The sequence below is a fragment of the Raphanus sativus genome, unplaced genomic scaffold, assembly GCF_000801105.2.
Source record: "Raphanus sativus cultivar WK10039 unplaced genomic scaffold, ASM80110v3 Scaffold0083, whole genome shotgun sequence".
Classification (NCBI taxonomy): Eukaryota; Viridiplantae; Streptophyta; class Magnoliopsida; order Brassicales; family Brassicaceae; genus Raphanus; species Raphanus sativus.
Genome location: NW_026615405.1, coordinates 15369 through 33154, shown reverse-complemented (window position 1 = coordinate 33154; position 17786 = coordinate 15369). Strand labels below are relative to the sequence as shown.

At 37.6% G+C, this 17786-nt stretch overlaps 4 protein-coding genes and 1 long non-coding RNA gene across 5 annotated transcripts; 3 read left to right on the top strand and 2 right to left on the bottom strand.

The window, feature by feature from the left end:
- Positions 1–675: 675 nt before the first annotated feature.
- LOC130501032 (YTH domain-containing protein ECT1-like) lies at positions 676–3089 on the top strand. Its single transcript, XM_056995930.1, has 7 exons — positions 676–969; positions 1233–1303; positions 1404–1622; positions 1750–2262; positions 2337–2549; positions 2629–2766; positions 2847–3089. The coding sequence occupies exons 1-7, from the start codon at positions 912–914 to the stop codon at positions 2880–2882; spliced, it is 1248 nt and encodes a 415-aa protein (XP_056851910.1). The 5' UTR covers positions 676–911; the 3' UTR covers positions 2883–3089.
- Positions 3090–3781: 692 nt separating this feature from the next.
- On the top strand, positions 3782–7050 carry LOC108811409 (T-complex protein 1 subunit theta). Its single transcript, XM_018583461.2, has 13 exons — positions 3782–4050; positions 4210–4472; positions 4557–4703; positions 4820–4981; positions 5130–5207; positions 5351–5484; positions 5605–5677; positions 5755–5832; positions 5936–6058; positions 6159–6253; positions 6365–6574; positions 6712–6769; positions 6865–7050. Exons 1-13 carry the CDS (start codon positions 3915–3917, stop codon positions 6940–6942), a joined length of 1635 nt encoding a protein of 544 aa, XP_018438963.2. The 5' UTR covers positions 3782–3914; the 3' UTR covers positions 6943–7050.
- Positions 7051–7193: 143 nt separating this feature from the next.
- On the bottom strand, positions 7194–11655 carry LOC130501037 (disease resistance protein TAO1-like). Its single transcript, XM_056995934.1, has 4 exons — positions 10929–11655; positions 9728–10841; positions 9333–9623; positions 7194–9202 (listed from the first exon to the last, which is right to left on the bottom strand). The coding sequence occupies exons 1-4, from the start codon at positions 11531–11533 to the stop codon at positions 7985–7987; spliced, it is 3228 nt and encodes a 1075-aa protein (XP_056851914.1). The 5' UTR covers positions 11534–11655; the 3' UTR covers positions 7194–7984.
- Positions 11656–11758: 103 nt separating this feature from the next.
- LOC108811414 (protein SINE2-like) lies at positions 11759–14008 on the bottom strand. Its single transcript, XM_056995935.1, has 2 exons — positions 13809–14008; positions 11759–13208 (listed from the first exon to the last, which is right to left on the bottom strand). The coding sequence occupies exon 2, from the start codon at positions 13195–13197 to the stop codon at positions 11785–11787; it is 1413 nt and encodes a 470-aa protein (XP_056851915.1). The 5' UTR covers positions 13198–13208; positions 13809–14008; the 3' UTR covers positions 11759–11784.
- A 781-nt stretch (positions 14009–14789) lies between these two features.
- LOC130501040 (uncharacterized) lies at positions 14790–16777 on the top strand. Its single transcript, XR_008939469.1, has 3 exons — positions 14790–15515; positions 16068–16170; positions 16285–16777. It is a non-coding gene; the product is annotated as an uncharacterized LOC130501040 (long non-coding RNA).
- Positions 16778–17786: the final 1009 nt, after the last annotated feature.

Genomic DNA, 17786 nt, shown 5'->3' with positions numbered 1-17786 from the left:
AACAGTAATTCATTTTTTTGTTTATTAATTTATTTTCACAGAAGAAAATTATACTAAAGTATAATTCAATTTTATTATATAATTATTATTTTAAAGAAAAAATTAGAGTGATTCACTAGAAATTGTTTTATAGCAATTTTTTAAATCTGATTTTTCTTGTTTAGATTTGATTTAGGCATATACTGATTTCTAGAATGTAACACATACGTATCATTTTATCTTTAATAAGAGAAAATAACATAATAAAAGTAATAATCAGGCGTTTTATAGTCTGGACGTAAAATATTGACGGCTATGAATTTCGCTATTTAAGTTCGAATTTCGATCATTATCGATTAAAATAGAAAAAAAAAGAAACAGTTTCGTGTATGTTTTCGATAGATTCTCCAACTTAATTTAGGTGGACGGTCATTAAATGTTAGTCGGATTTTATTCGAAAACTTCTAGGTACCGGGATCACAAAAATATACTTAATAAAATAAATCTGTCATCCTAATAAAAAAATAGAATTTTCAAAATTGTTTTTTTTTTGTCAACTTCAAAATTGTTTTCTAAATTTAAATTAAAAACAATCAATAGTAATGTTCAGAAATCAGAATATTCTCGTGTGTCATTAAGAAGAAGAGCCTTATCTTTTTTTTTATTGGTTAGTTCTGGTTTTTTTGTCGCTTAGAATTCCTGGTTAATTACTACTTTTATTACCCATTCAGCATTTCTCTCTTTAACCAAAAGGATATATCACACCGCCTTGGAGAAGACGAAGAAACAAACAACTTCTTCTATAAACCCCTCCTCTCCCCTCCCAACGAAGCCTCTCTGGGTTTTTCGAGGTTGCGTTTTCCGATAGACGTTTCCTAGCGCTCTACTCCTCTTAAAGCCTCCACCTTTTATTCTCGATACTCTCTCTAGACATGGCTGGAACCGCTTCTTCTTCTTCCGATAGCCTCGCCACTAGTTTCCCTCTCCTGGGTATGTTCATTTCCACTCAAAGATCATTTCTTTTGGTATCAAAGAACCTTCCTTTGCTATTGATTGTGAACAACCTAGTGGATTGTCTTTTTTTTTAGCTTGTGTCCGGAGATGATAGTTAAATCATATGTTTTTTTTTTAAATCTCCTTATGGGTTTAGTTTCATCAGTGTTTTGTCTTGTTCAGACTCTGCAATTTGATTTTGAGGTTTTGTTTATTAGAAATACTGAGTTGGGTTTTTGTATATTATATGGTTGCTGCAGAAACAGCAGATTTGTTCCAGGAGTTGTCTTTAGGTTCAGATGGGAGTGAGGTCCCTAGGAACCGTTACAAGGTACTTTGCTTCCTCTTGTTTTGAAATGAAAAGTCTTTCAACTTCAAATTGTGTGTTTCTGTGTGTACTGATTGATTATGTTTTTCTTTTGTGACAAAAGGGTTCTCTTCAGCACCAGTATGGACATGTACCTTCTGGTGCATTCACTGCTCCATCTCTCCATGGAAGCGAAAGAAGGCCTAACCTTCCAAATGGTGGAGACCTGTTTGGTTCATACCCGTGGGGTTACTACCCATCAAACCATCCTTCCGGTGGTTACCCGGATCAGAGCTTTGGTTATGGCCACAACAGCAGTTCAAACACCTTTTCACATCTCATGGTACGTTGGATTCCGTTTCACCACACCTTATTATCTCTCACCTCTCTTTCTATGGGCTATTAGAATGTATGTTTTGTTTTCTTCTTCTTTTAAGGTTGGGACTTAATCTGATGTTCCTTTCTTACAGAATCCACACAGTTCACAAGATGCAATGAGCTTTGACCAATTTGGATATAATGATCATATGTATTCCAACAATGGACTGTATGGACTATACGGGAATGTAATAGACTCAGGCCATGCTTACGGAACGTTTGGTTATGATTCATGGAAGCTGGGGAGAGGATGGTACCCTGTTGATGGTTATAAAAAGACCAGAAGCTTCAACTACGGGCGTGGCTACAGCGAAGAGAAAGCAGATAGGCTTAACGAGCTTTGCAGAGGACCAAGGAGCAGTGACGGTCTTAACTCTACAATGAAGCAAGACGTTCCAGTGGTAGATCTCCAGCGTTACAACGGGGAGAGTTTCCCTGAGACGTTCACCAAAGCGAAGTTCTTTGTGATTAAGTCGTACAGCGAAGACGATGTTCACAACAGTATAAAGTATGGTATGTGGTCGAGCACACCAACTGGTAACAAGAAGTTGAATGCTGCTTATCAAGAGAGCTCTCCAGATTGTCCTGTGTATCTTCTGTTCTCGGTTAGTATTGAAGAGACCACTCATAGATTTACATTAAGTGATTCGTTGTTGATTGTTTTTTTTTGTCTTTTCAGGTTAATGCAAGTGGACAGTTTGTTGGTGTTGCGGAGATGACAGGCCCTGTTGATTTCAACAAGACGATGGAGTATTGGCAGCAGGATAAATGGATTGGTTGCTTCCCTGCGAAGTGGCATATCATCAAAGACGTACCAAACAGTCTAATGAGGCACATTACGCTTGTGAATAACGAGAACAAGCCTGTCACTAACAGCAGAGACACTCAAGAGGTTTTTGTTAAACCTTTCTCGGACCATGTTTGAATTGAATGGATTCTTATTATCAAACCGTTTTATGGCTTTGTTGTAGGTGAAACTGGAAGATGGAACCAGAATCATAAAGATATTCAAGGAGTATATGAGCAAGACATGTATACTTGATGATTTCAAGTTTTATGAGACTAGGCAGAAGATAATCAGAGATAAGAAGATCAAGCAGAAGAAACAGGTGTACACTTGTTCAAACCCTGCATCAAAAACCCTTCAACGTCTTCTTGAGGTTACTGATTCTGATTGTTTCTTATGCAGGTCCTTGATGGAGCTTCTGTGGAAACGATTCACTGAAGTCAATGGGAGGAAAGATGATGACTTTTAATTGAAAAACAGTTTGAATTATGTTTTTTTTAATCTTCAGGCTTTGGAGAACCTAATACACCATTATATATGTGGTTTTCTATGCTTTTTTCTAGACAAGGTTACATTGTGTTTTGTTCCTTTGTATAAGGAGGACGCACATCTGATAAAACAAAACTCATGATTTGTTTTTCTTCCCTTCAGAGATTCATATCTGATAAGATTCTTGGTTTTATTTACTTATTAGTTCCAAAAAAAAATTATTTACTAGTTTTTTCTTTCTTTTCTTTTTTATTTAGAGAAATTAAAATTCTAACAGCCAGTGAATTATTTAAAAGAGATTTACAAGCAAGATTGTAAAAATTATTTTGGTTTCATTTTGAATTTTTTAATTTTTTAAAATGGATATTTCTGTATACTTGTTACTACAAAAAAGAAGATTTCTAATCTATTAAAAACAAAAGTATAATTAGTATTCAAAAAATAAGATATAAAGTTATATTATATGAAACATAACTATTAAAATGTAAATCTTGTACTTAAAAGTATTAGTTATAAATATATAAAATGAAAAAAATACCCACAAAATCTAGTTTCACCTTTGAAATAGATATTTAAAACATATTTCTCTTTTTTTTTGATCAAAAAAACATATTTCTCTCTCGTAGTACCTATACTTCGGTAAAATCCTAATTTCGTCACTCAAGATTTAAAATTATCGCATCGACCCAGACTGGTCCCTGAAGTTCCGTATAATCCTAATTGCATCCTTCAAAATTCAAGACTCGCGCATCAAACCCCGAAAGGTTGGCAAAATTACGGCCGCGAAAGCTCTAAACGACGACGTTTAAACGTCCTCCAAACTAACGAAGAAAACAGTACTTCAAAAACCTCGAAAGGTTTCTAGGTCAATCCACAGCCATTTCTACACTCATCACTCTATAAACTATAACAGAGAGAGCGTCGTCGATTCGATCTTCAGTGAAGGACGAGCTAAGCTTTTATAGATCCTAATCGGAGAAGATGCAGCCGTACGGTATCCAATCGATGCTCAAGGAAGGCTACAGACACCTCTCGGGTCTAGACGAAGCCGTCATCAAAAACATCGAAGCTTGCAAGGAGCTCTCCACCATCACCCGCACTTCTCTCGGCCCCAACGGTTCGTTCGTTGAATCGCTTCCCCGATTTATTTTTTTTCTCTCTCGAGATCCGCGAGTATTATGTTTCTTCGATCTGATTAGAATCTATAGTGATTGGATCTGTTTACGGTTTAGTGAGTAGCGTGGATCTGATAGAGCTCCTCTTTTTGTTTGTTTAGGGATGAACAAAATGGTTATAAACCATTTAGATAAGCTCTTTGTGACCAACGACGCTGCGACGATTGTGAACGAGCTGGAGATTCAGCACCCTGCCGCGAAGATTCTGGTTCTAGCTGCCAAGGCTCAGCAAGAAGAGATCGGGGATGGAGCTAATCTGACGATCTCCTTTGCTGGGGAGCTTTTGCAGAACGCGGAGGAGCTTATTAGGATGGGGTTGCATCCGAGTGAGATCATCAGTGGATATAACAAAGCTATCGTTAAGGTTGGGGTTTGTGACTTTATTGTTGGTGTCTTTTGTTTGTGTAAGTGATGATGGTGACGAATGGTATTGGTGGTTATGTGGTAGGTTGTTGAGATTCTTGAGCAATTGGTTGAGAGTGGTTCTGAGACGATGGATGTGCGTAGCAAAGATGAAGTTGTTTCTAGGATGAGAGCTGCTGTTGCGAGCAAGCAGTTTGGTCAAGAGGAGATATTATGTTCCTTAGTTGCTGATGTGAGTGTTTTATTTTTCTTTTGCTTCATTGTCCAGCTTGTTTATCTAGTAAAGTTTTAACTTTTTTTTAAGCTGATGAGTTTTACTTGTTTTTTGTTGTTGTTGTTGTTGTTCAGGGTTGTATTCAAGTCTGCCCAAAGAATCCAACGAACTTCAATGTGGATAATGTCCGTGTTGCCAAGCTTCTTGGAGGAGGATTGCACAACTCTTGCATTGTCCGTGGCATGGTCTTGAAAAGTGATGCTGTTGGGAGCATAAAGCGAATGGAGAAGGCAAAGGTGAGGAGATTGTTTGTGCTTTGTGTTGTCCATGTTTTTGGCTGATTTTGATCGGATTTATACCCCTTAAGAATTATAGCTTTGTGTTTTATGTCTTTCCTGGTTTCGATAGCTGAATGTTCACGAACCCTTTTTGTAACTTCTTCAGGTTGCTGTGTTTGCTGGGGGCGTGGATACTACTGCAACAGAGACTAAAGGAACTGTCTTGATCCATAGCGCTGAGCAGGTTAGTTTTTTTTTCCACCAGGCGCTTTTTCAATCTATGTAATAGGGTGAAAAAGCTGAGGATAAATAATCTGTATTCTGAAGTATGGTTGTGTGTTGTTAACTATATTATAACGCATTTGTTTTTTTTTTTTGGTTCTCTAGCTAGAGAACTATGCAAAGACAGAGGAAGCTAAAGTCGAGGAGCTGATTAAAGCTGTTGCTGAATCAGGAGCTAAAGTAATTGTTAGTGGAGGATCAGTTGGAGAAATGGCATTGCATTTTTGTGAGCGTTACAAGTATGTGAAAACCTAATATCTTCTTAATCCTAGTTCATCGCTCTCATATTCCCTTGTTGCGGCTTATGGTAAACATGTCTTTTTAATGTCATTTCTAATATGAACGTTCTTTCTTGGCAGGATAATGGTCTTGAAAATTAGCTCAAAGTTTGAACTCAGGCGTTTCTGTCGTACAGCTGGGGCTGTCGCTCATGTAAGTGGTATTCATTCACATTCTTCATAGTTATCTAATGGTGTTATATCTTTAATACTTTTATAATTATCAAACAGTTGAAATTGAGCCGACCAAGCCCTGATGATCTGGGTTACGTTGATTCCATATCTGTTGAGGAAATTGGTGGTGTGACAGTAAGTATTCCTTTTCTCCTTTCAAACCGGTTACTTTCTGTCTCGTTAATTATATTTTCCTTTCATTGATAAGCAATTTTCGGTCTTTCTTTGATGTATGTAGGTCACTATTGCAAGAAACGAACAAGGTGGTAACTCAATCTCTACAGTTGTTTTGCGTGGAAGCACAGATAGCATCTTGGACGACCTTGAAAGAGCTGTTGATGATGGAGTTAATACATACAAGGTAATCTATGCTGTCATTTTCCCCTGTCCATTTTCCTTTGCTCTAAATATTTTGTACTTCTCTTGACTTTTGCCATTACTTACTCTATAATTCTTCTTAGGCTATGTGCAGAGACAGCCGTATCGTTCCTGGGGCTGCAGCTACTGAAATTGAACTGGCTCAGAGATTGAAGGAATATGCCAATGCAGAAACAGGGTAATTTCTTTTAATCATATGTAGAATATATCACGTGTAAGGGATAAGCTTCTTATACAAAACGGCATGGTTTGGTTTACTGAAAATTGGGGATTTACTTTGATCTTTCAGGTTAGACAAATATGCCATCACCAAATACGCAGAGAGCTTCGAGTTTGTACCCAAAACCCTTGCAGACAACGCTGGCCTCAATGCGATGGAAATCATTGCCTCTCTGTACACCGGACACGGATCTGGAAACACAAAGCTAGGCATCGACTTGGAGGAAGGTGCTTGTAAGGATGTCTCAGAGACAAAAGTGTGGGATCTTTTTGCAACCAAGTATGTTTCACTCTGTCTCTCAACCATTAAGATCCTTCTATCATATATTGTTTCCTTTCCACTCACGATAAACTGAAGTAAAATTTTCTGTACTGTTTCTTATATCTTTGTAACTAAGGCACTAAGTCTCTGTGCAGGTTATTTGCTCTGAAGTATGCTTCCGATGCTGCATGCACGGTGCTTCGCGTAGACCAGGTATGCTCACCTGATAATATCTGCATCGTTACTCAATGAGTAGAGTAAAAGCCTACATATTTATACTCTTGTCTGGTTGTATGTAAAATATGCAGATTATAATGGCCAAACAAGCAGGTGGGCCAAGGAGAGACGCTGCACAAGCAGCCGGTGCAGGCGCAGAGGAAGACTAAGCTGTAGAACCAACAAGTACCTCGTAGTGAGACTCTTATTTTGTAACCAATTTTTTTTTTTAATTCTGAGAAAATTTTGGTAATGTCTCAGTATTAGACTTGTGATCTTTATTATGTACACCCACCAACTTATGGTTACCTTTTGGTTTGCAATGTTTGGTTCGTCCCGACTTGAATTTTCCCGGTTTAGCTAAATTGGATTTTTGCCAGGGTCTTATTTTTAGAATTAGTTAATGTTAAGACAGCTCATAACCCATCACAACAGGATGATTGATAATCATACACAAAAATACAACATTACATGTAATCAACCCATCAACTGGTATTAAGGTAATGCACTTCACATTCTAATATCATCCATCCGTCACTGTAGATCCCAAACTCAAAGCAAAGTTCGTCTGAAGTCACGTGTGCGTTGAATTCGAAGATGTAGAGATGTTCCGTTAAAGGAGGAAACAAAACGTGTTCACTTGGAAAGCACAGGACATCGAGGCTATTCTGTTTGATCCCATGATATACATACACCCTTTTAACTTCAGCAGCTTCAACCTCATCTTTACTAACCAGCAATATGCAAGCCTTCCATCTCATTGATGAAGGGAAAGGCCTCTCGTTCAACTTTATTACTAGGTAACCTCCATTAGCTTGATAATTGAAGTAGTTAGGCATTTCTTTACCGGGTAAGATCATTACTCTATTAGTCGATGTCTGGATGATGACGTCGCTCGCTTCTTTTATTCAATTTGAAGCATTTGGCCAAGTTGAGATCAACATTTTGATTTAGAAAGGAGCAATCTAGTCTCTCCAGAGACTCGCAATCTTCCGCGTCTAGCTCTGATAATGAACTTGGAAGCTGTGGGAGTGACAAAAGATCTTTGCATCCGTTGAATACAAGTCGATGAAGACGAGATATTCTATTGATCCAAGGAGGAATCTCTTGTATTTTTGTGTTGCTCATGAACAAACCTGTCAAGGTGTCAAGAACATGAGGGAACTCCTTGAGGTTCTCGTTGTATGACATATGCAAGTCACATAGATGAGACTACAACCTGATCGATGAAGGCACTTGTTTAATCGCAGTTCCAGTTAGATACATATCTTCGATGTTTGTCGAGATCTCAGGAAAACTTTTCATCAAGGCGCAATCAGTGAGATCAAGTGTCTTCAGAGATTTCAAGTTGATGTTGACAGGAAGAACCTCTAGCTTGCAACATTTTCTCAAAATCAAAGATTCTAGTTTATGGAGGTCTCCAATAGAGGCAGGAAGCTCTACAAGACTTGAGCATCTACTAAATTTCAAACACTTGAGATTAGTGGCGTTTCCAATAGAGGAAGGAACTCCCACTAAACTTGAGCAATCACTAAAATCCAATTCCTGGAGGTTTTTTATGGCATTACCGATAGAGGAAGGGAGCTCTACCAAACTTGAACATCCAGCGAGATCCAACTTTTGAAGATGAATGGCATTCCCAATAGAAGATGGAAGCCCCACTAAACTTGAACATCCAGCGAGATTCAACTCTTTGAGATGAATGGCATTCCCAATAGAAGATGGAAGCTCCACTAAACTTGAACAACCTTTAAGAAACAGATACCGGAGATTAGTTGCATTCCCAATAGAAGATGGAAGCTCCGCTAAACTTGAACAACCTTTAAGAAACAGAAACTGGAGATTAGTTGCATTCCCAATAGAAGATGGAAGCTCCACTAAACTTGAACAACCTTTAAGAAATAGAGACTGGAGATTAGTTGTATTCCCAATAGAGGAAGGGAGCTCTACCAAACTTGAACATCCACTGAGACTCAACTTTTTGAGATGAATGGCATTCCCAATAGAGGAAGGGAGCTCCACCAAACTTGAACATCCTGAGATATTTAATTTCTCTAGGTTTCTTATAGCATTCCCAATAGAAGAGGGAAGCTCTACCAAACTTGAACATTCAGTGAGCTCCAATTTTTTGAGATGAATGGCATTTCCAAGAGAAGATGGAAGCTCCACTAAACTTGAACAACCATCAATAGACAGAAACTGGAGATTAGTTGCATTCCCAACAGAGTAAGGGAGGTCTACCAAACTTGAACATCCACTGAGACCCAACTTTTTGAGATGAATGGCATTTCCAATAGAAGATGGAAGCTCCACTAAACTTGAACATCCTCTGAGATCTAATTCCTGTAGACTAGTGGCAGTTGAGAGACTAGAAACATTCTTCAAGTATTCTGAACCAGTCAAATCCACCCACTTGAGGTTGCTAAGCGGCTGACAGAAAATATCAACAAGAACACATTTGTTACATGATATCAGTCTAGTTTTTTCAAGTTACATAACTGTATAAATCTGATCAATAATAATGGTACGTAACAACTTATGATATTCTTATGTTACTTACTTTAGTTGCTTCCCACAACTTCTCAAGTTTGCTGTCACGCATGATTAGTTCCACGAGGAGCTCTGGGTTGGGAATACAATGCAAACATGTCATCGGAAAATACCTCCATTCTAGTAATCTAAGTTTACTAGATAAATAGCTTGGTCCACCATATAGATGAAATGCATCTCCTCCACCATCACGTTTCAGTCCGAATCTTAAGAACTGGAGATTAGACATTCCTTCAAAGGCTCTCTCACTCACGTTTATTTCCTCTCCATAAACCTTTAGGCCAATAACACATCTACTACCCTGAAAACAGAACCAAAAATAAGGTAGAGATGATTGCAGTTTATCAAACAGACTCAGTTTGTAACGAGCAGTACTGCAATAAAACCACTAATAGCAAAACTTACGGCTGCATCATCAGCAAGTATTTCACGAGTCTCTCTTTTATCGACCAGAAACTGGCGTTGTCCAGGCTCAGTGGACTGTTTACGGACAATATCTCTACCCAGCTGGACTAACAGATCATGCATACTCACAAATCCACTTCCCAAAGATATGAGAGACTTGTCAGCTAATACGTTAAGCCTTCGCCTCACATCAGAAAATCTCTTTGAAAGGTGCTCTATCACTTTCTCCATCCTTTCAAGGTTGAAAAAGCAAGCTATATGAAGAAACAAATCTTTATTTTCATGAGATAATTCGCTATAACCGAACATCAAAATGCTCTCAATTTCTCCATCAAGGCACATCCATAGCTCTGGTAGTGCGTTTTCCCACTCCTTCTTGGACATTCCACGAAAATAAGATCCCATAACCCTTAGCCCCAAAGGGAGTCTACCGGCGAGTCTTGTAACTTCCCATACAAGGTTCTCAAAACCATCTTTAGGGAATTTTTGACCAAAAGCATACATACAAAACATTTGAATAGCCTCACAAGTTGATGGAAAATCAACCTTGTAAATATCAGTGATCCCATGTGCCTTCAGAATCTTTCGATCTTGGGTTGTAATGATAATTCGACTTCCATGACCAAACCACCGAGTTTCTTTGGCCATTGCTTCTAGTTGTACTAACCGATCAACATCATCAAGAACAACAAGAACTTTCTTATCGTTCAGTCTTTCTTGTGCAACTCCCAAGTGAGAAATTTTGAAATTCTCCTCCTTCTGGTTGAGTAGTTGAGACAAAAGCTTTTGCTGCAAAAGCAACTTCACATTGTGGTCGTCTGAACAAATTGGTGGCGTATACATTGCTTTGACATTCATCAGAAAGGTGCTGTATTGAAAAGTATGTGATAGTTGATTAAACAGACACCTAGCAATGGTGGTCTTGCCAATCCCAGCCGGCCCCCAAATCCCTATCATCCTCACTTCATCCAAATCTGTGCGTAAAACCCGTGAAATCTTGTTCATATGAGCTTCCATCCCAATGAATTCGTCGAAATCTCTTGGCGGCGTGGAGTTAAACAACTTCTTTCCAACATCAGTGGCAACATCTTCTATCATTTTTGCGTCATTATCCCTTGTACAACATATTCAAAATCAATTAAATTGTTCAAAGTCAACATCCGTATATAGTTTGATTTGTGTTTTGAAAGATTTGGCGTACCAGTTCTTTGAATGGTAACCAGCGAGTGTGGCCACTTGTGCCAAAGCTTGACTCCATTTCCTAGTAACCTCGTTTGTTTTACCTTTACAAGTTTTTTTAAAGACTTTCCCAAACTCACCGGCCTGCTTCTTGACATCACTTGGATCCACTTCATAGAAAACGGACATCACCGTTTGACCTATCTCTTCTTTACACTTCATAATCTCCACTAACTCGTCAAGACACCAAGACGAAGAAGCGTATCTTTTCGAGAGCAACACGATAGCGATTCTTGATCCTTGGATCGCCTTCTTGAGCTCAGGGCCGATCAACTCTCCTCTAGTGATGTCGTTATCAATGAACAGGTTGATTCCTTTGCTCCCAAACTCCTTGAGAAGATGACTGAGAAAGGATTTACGGACATCTGCTCCGTGGAAGCTCGGGAAGACATCGTGTATGGAGTTACGAGGCAAAGTTGACTTGGGAGATGGTGGAGATGATGAAGAAGCAATTATTATTTTGTTATTTTGGACTCTGAACTTTCCATACACAAAAGAAAAGATTATACAAAACAAAAGCGTAAAGATGGTAGCAGCAACTGTCACAAGGAGAAGGTTAAGATCCATTAGAGAGAAGATGTATAGATCACAGAGATTTTACCAGATCAAGAGAGTAATGATTTACTTGTATATCTAATGAGCAAACGTTGACTTTAAAAATGGGCGGCCATCTGATTATCATATTTAACTAAAAATGTAAACCGGTTCGGTTCATGATTCTTAAGAAACTGTAACTGAAATCACAAACCGGTATGGTTAGTAAACTTGTTCACAAACGTAAGTTCTAAGCTTTCTAGGTCCCATCACTTAGGTACGCTTCATGTAGGAACAAGATGAGGAGGCATCATCATAATATCATCTCGCAGATGCACCCACATGAATGAAGCAAACCCTACAACTACAACAGAGAAGAAACTCAAACCCCATCTCATCACACTCTTCTTCTTGCTCCTGTCCCGTCTTGTTAACTCTGTTACAATCTCTTCAGTCCCAACTCTAGCCTCTGACTTTGGTTTCTCGCAGATGTCTTCTGTTGGAGTAGTAGTACCAGATCTCTCATGTATCGGTGATGATGATGATGAGCTCTCGCTGTACTGACGCAGCTGCTCTCTGTTCTCCAGCAGTACAGTGAATGAATCTTGCGTGAAACCGTGCCTGCTACGTTCTGACCGCCTCTTCTTCTTCCTGTTTCGTCTTGAACTTCTTGGTCGACTGGTCCTAGAGCAAACTGATTCGTTAAACTCCATGTTACCATCATCTTCAACACCATAAGTCACCAAAGGAGAGCCTGACACACCATTTCTCAGACTTGGTGTAGACTTCACTGATGGATCAGCCTCTTTTATCAATCTCTCCGCTGTACTCAACGTCTCATGAACAGCCCTTCTAACGAAATACATCTCATCATCCACGTGTTTCCCTAACTCTTGCAACACAAGCTCCACCTCAGAAGATATACTCTTGGGATTCAGATACTTCATCAAAAAGTTGAGCATCTGCACAGCCAAAACCCGTTTCTGAGCATCACCCTCCACAGCACCCAACTCCAGAATCCTCAGCCCCGACTTCACCAAAAGCCTCGCGTACGCCTCCACAATAAAGGCATTGCGCTTAGCGAGAGCTATCACAAGCGCCAGATGAGACTCGGCTTCGCTCGAAGTGGCTTCGAGAGCAACGGCTAAGCTCTGACAAACGCTGTTAACCATCTCATTAAAAGCGTAACGCCAGCTGTCGCAGTCAACAAGCGACTTCAAGCAGAGAGCAGCCCCCAAAGCGAGATGCTGCTGATGGTGTGAGTCTATAAGAGAGTCAGAGAGCGGTTTGCAGAGAGAATGGATCACGTTTCTTTTCTTATCTTCCGCCGTTGCAGGATCGATCCCGTATCTAGCAATAGCAGCTACAGCTTTTGAGCAAGCCTGTTGGACACTTAAGGAACCTCCACAAGAGCTCAACGTCCTTACAATAACCGGCATGATCGTTTCCACGTGGGGAGAGATTTTGACTCCGTGAGCACGTGCGAGGTCTTCAAAGAGAGAGACCGTGTAGCCACCGCCAGAGTCAGAACCGATCTCTTTTGTTTCAGAGACTTGAGTGAGAAACGCATGTATCACTTTTGAATCCAAGTCTTTCACAATGGTTCTCAAGTTGCTCATTGCAGTCTTGTAAGTATCTGGATCTTTGTCGAGATTAGCCAACTCTTGTCTAAATGCTGAACCCAGGTTTCTCCCCATTTTTGATCCCTCTGAGAATAAAAGCAACAACGAAGTCAATAACAAGCAAGATCATAGCCTACAAGATCTTGAACTTTTTTGATCATATCATTTGAGTATATACACAACTTGTAGGAGATTTATATACAAATCATTTGAGTATAAGATTAGATTCTTTAATCCTAACATACTCAATGATTATCTTAAAACAGGATATACACTTTTTTTTTGGGTGCAAAAAACAGGATATACACAACTTAAGAGATATAGTACAATCATTTGAGTATCAGATTAGATTCTTTAATCCTAACAAGTAACAACTATACCGAGATAACTATATTCAATGATTCTAAACCATATCCTAATCAGGAAACTAAAAAAAAAATCAATCTTTCCGTAAGAGGATTATACCAAAACCAATGCTAAAAGTTCCCAAAAAAATCAAAACTTTTTATCTAATTTCTTTGGTAAACTGAAAGAAAGTATCATTTTGAGTAAATTGATTCCTAAAAGTTTGAAACCTTTAATAACGAAAGAAGAGAAGTAACCCTAAAAAAAAAGGGTATGAACAGAGTTTCGAGTGTCTGCAATAGTAGTAAGGTTTGATGAATAGCGAAGGATCAAGAATGTACCAGTGTCTGATAGCGAAGATGTGACTCAAGAATCGAGAAAGTCTCTAGATTCCAAGAGAGATGGATCTTTCTTCTCCTCTTACTTACGATACGACGCGAAGAAAAAACCAGAAAAAAAGGATTCAACTTTTGTTTTTGAACCTTGAGAGCGTTTTGGTGCGATGGGCGCGGGTTTTAATTATTGGTAACGCTCCGTAATTGTTGGGTCTTTATGCAAATCTACTCCTTTATTTATCTGTTTTATTACTTAAATAGTACTTATGTTTTGAAATTAACATTTTACACCCCATGTAATTTTAGTCCAGATAAATCACCACTTTTTTTATGGAAAATGTTGGTCAATTTGCATTCAAGTTCAGAAACTTCTTACTGTTATATCATTTTTTTATTTTTTTTTATTTCCTTATTTTTCATAATCATTTATTTTATGTTGGTCTAGATACAAGATTAGGAAACAAGATTTTTGACTATCATTCCAAATGCAATCAATTGGCAAAACTTCAGCTAATGGTGTTTATGGTCAAATCAATTCATGTTAAATAATGGTGGATTATGTAAAAAAAAATGTTTGGTCTTGAGAGACCTCTTTGCTGTTCTTCTTAGGCTTAATGTTTGATTGTTTGCAAATCAATGGGTTAAGTTGCTACAATGATATTAAAAAAAGAACCATGATTTGTGATTTCCAGACAATTGTGACTTGTGCAAGCTAGTGTTGTTAGTCTTGTGACGTTGTCCAGTCACGTTTAGAAAAAACATGGTGAACATTTTTAAAACAAAAAAAAGTCAATCATCTATATATATAAAAGATGGTATCTTCACTCATGTTGCGACAGCTAAGACGACACGTCAGAAATTAAGTCGCTGAAAGATCGACATGTGGCGAATTAAATGAAACGATGCGTTTTCTGCCGCCCCTGGGTTTCTGTTGGGCTTTTACTCTGCTTTGTGTTACGGCCCAGTGTGCAGATCACTTTCCACGAATCCTAATCTACGGTGTGCGACTCTTCCTTCGTCTGAGACGACGAACGATCAGCCGTTTGTGTCGATTCTGTTGGACTTCTTCTCACCAGCAATGAGTAACAGAAACTATTACGGACTGATTTTAATTGTTGTCTTTAGCGCCCTTCTTTACTCCTTCTCCCTTACTCCTTCCATGATTCATCATTTAATGCATCTTCTCTTCCAATCTGTGAATCTGCCGCTATAAATAGATTAGGCTTGATCCCGTAAGCTTCATCATTTCATTCCTCACAATTGTAATAATCATATACAAACTTTCTGTGAGCAGAATATAATATTCCTCTCTCCTCCTTCATGACTTCAAAGCCGGTCGCTGCACAACTACCATCGAGGTTTGGCTGCTGAGGTTATGGGTATTCATGGAGGAGAGTTTCATCTTCATTCCGTTTAAACAAGCCACTAAATTTATTTCCTCGGTTCCATTTCCTCCTCTGTTTCGGACGCAGCTTCAAAGTGATGGGAGAGCACCCGGCAAATTCTTCTTCAGATAATTCTATGTCTGTCTGTGGAAGTGTTAAATCGATGGGGAGAGAGGAAGGTTAACAGAGTATGACAAGGAAGGTTGGAACCCTGACAACAACTACGGTGAACAGAACAAGTTGATTGATGTGTGTTTTGAAGTTTATAGTGAACTGATAATCCTCAAGGATGGAGTGGCCATTCCTATGATCGCTACAAATAGTGCAGGTTAGTCCCTTCTCCACAGATTGTTGTTTCTCATAGCAATGAATTTGTAACTAAAAGTCAATTAACTGAATGGAATAAGCAATTTTCTACAAAGGAGGTCATGAAAACAATAATGGTTTCATTTCTTTCTCTGGAAATGAACCTACATCTTGAGTCTGCAACTTACGTTGAGATGTCTTTAAGGTTTTCTATTGGTTTTTGTTGGTTGCATGATTTGAGAAAGGAGCATACTTATGTCTAATGAAAGATAGTACCTTTATTGACTTGAAATTATAAAGTTTTAATCATTTAGTTAGGTCAGTTCGAATGTTTGCATTTTCATGGTTTTGTTCTTTTGTGTGTCTTTTGTAATGGAGGGCAAATCATGCATGAACATACATGTATATGACTTGATAAGTCTTGGTAATAAGTTAATTTGTATGACTGACAATGACATCCTCATCCTTTTGGGACGATTGATTAGAATTGTAACAGAGGTAGGCCAATAAAGTAAAGAATATAACGTTTGTCTAGGAAGACTGCTAACAACTTTGACGTAAAGTTATATATCAGGTAATAATTCTTTTGGTCATGATATGGGTTGGTGTAAGGAGGAGCTTTCAAACGCATCAGATGCAAACGGTGACGGTCCACTAAATTTAACAGAGTTCAATGAGTAAATGTTTTCTTCTCATGTAGTTAGAAGTAGCCTTTCGGATATAAATTATAGTGGTAATGCTTTTATTGGTAATTATCTGACGCTTTCTTCACTCACTGACATGCCACTCAGGCCTTATCCTCTTGAGTCCTCATTGCTCAGCACATTAGCTCCATTATCATCATCCTCAGGTGAAAACACAGAGCTTCACTCTTCGAGCTCCACTAAACTCAAAACGACAACACAAGTTACTGCTGAAGTCTCTCCGTCTTCTTCTTTGACCACCAGCCTGAGCCATTCCAATCTTGCTGAGACCAAAAAAAAAAAAGACTCAGCTAGCATTGAGTTTTAAGACTTCCAAGTTAAAGATTTATGACTCAGATTGTTATAAGTAAATTTCTGATTTAATCTCAGTTTTGTATCTTCTAAGTCATGAAAGCTTTGTAAACTATTTACTTGGCTCTGCTTAAGACTCAAAACCAATGTCTTCATAATTGCTGACTCTATTTAGAATTACAATCAAGAAGAGAAAAAAATATTATGCAACAATTGCTTTTACGTGGCTCTCTCCGAGAAGTAACAGTAGAGGACAATGTCAATGAAAGGAGAAATATAAACAATATGGAAGCAAAGTTGTTTCCATAAATTCTACGATTCTCTATATCTCTATAAACTAATTGGTCATCCGAACAAATTAATAAGTTTTACTAAGAAAAGTGTATATGCTTCATAAAGTTCTTTATGAACTTAACCAAAAGATACATTGTAGCTTCGAAATCCACATATTATGATTTTAAAGTAACTATTAGTTTGAATCTATTTTTAAAACTTTATATTATAGTAATAGATTGTAAGGGATCATTAATCTCATAGTAATATAATTTTGAAAAACCCTGTTTAATTGAATGAGAGTTACTTAATCCGAAAATGTAGTACGACCTTGGCTTCATATGGTTTATTTGATGAAAGTTTGGATGATATGGTTTATTTGATAAAAGTTTAATAAAATGTGTGTATACTTAAATAATGAATTTTAGATTTTTATGTACTATTTAACTAACTTTAGGGGAAAAAATGTAGATTTATTCATTTTCACATTATCTAAATCAATAGGTTTAAAATGTATAAAAAAGTACCAACACATTCAAAAACAAATATATAAGAATGAAAATAATTCAAAAAATGTGTATTGAATTTCAATTGTAGTGCCAAGTATTTTTATTTTACTTGCTTTTATAAAAAAATATAACAAACTCTAAAAATGTATAGTTACTACATTAATGAAAAAAATAAAAGTTTTTTTTACTAATTTATCAAACCTCTGATTTCTAATAAGAATAAAGGAAACAATAGTAAAATTTAAAATGACTCTTAGTTTAGAGTAAACTGCATATTTTTACATTTATATGATAATACAATGTTTATTTAATTTGATCTTCACTTGCTTAACAGAGATTAATATAGACAAAGATAAGTTAATAACAACATCAATTACAATAATTGATGCTAAAACAAATATTTTCGTATTATTAAGATGTTGTAAAAGAATTAAGCATGTTGATGCTAACTAAAAGTGAATTGCTTTTTAAAACTAAAATTATACTAATAGTTTGTCTATCCGCCCGCCCGTAGGA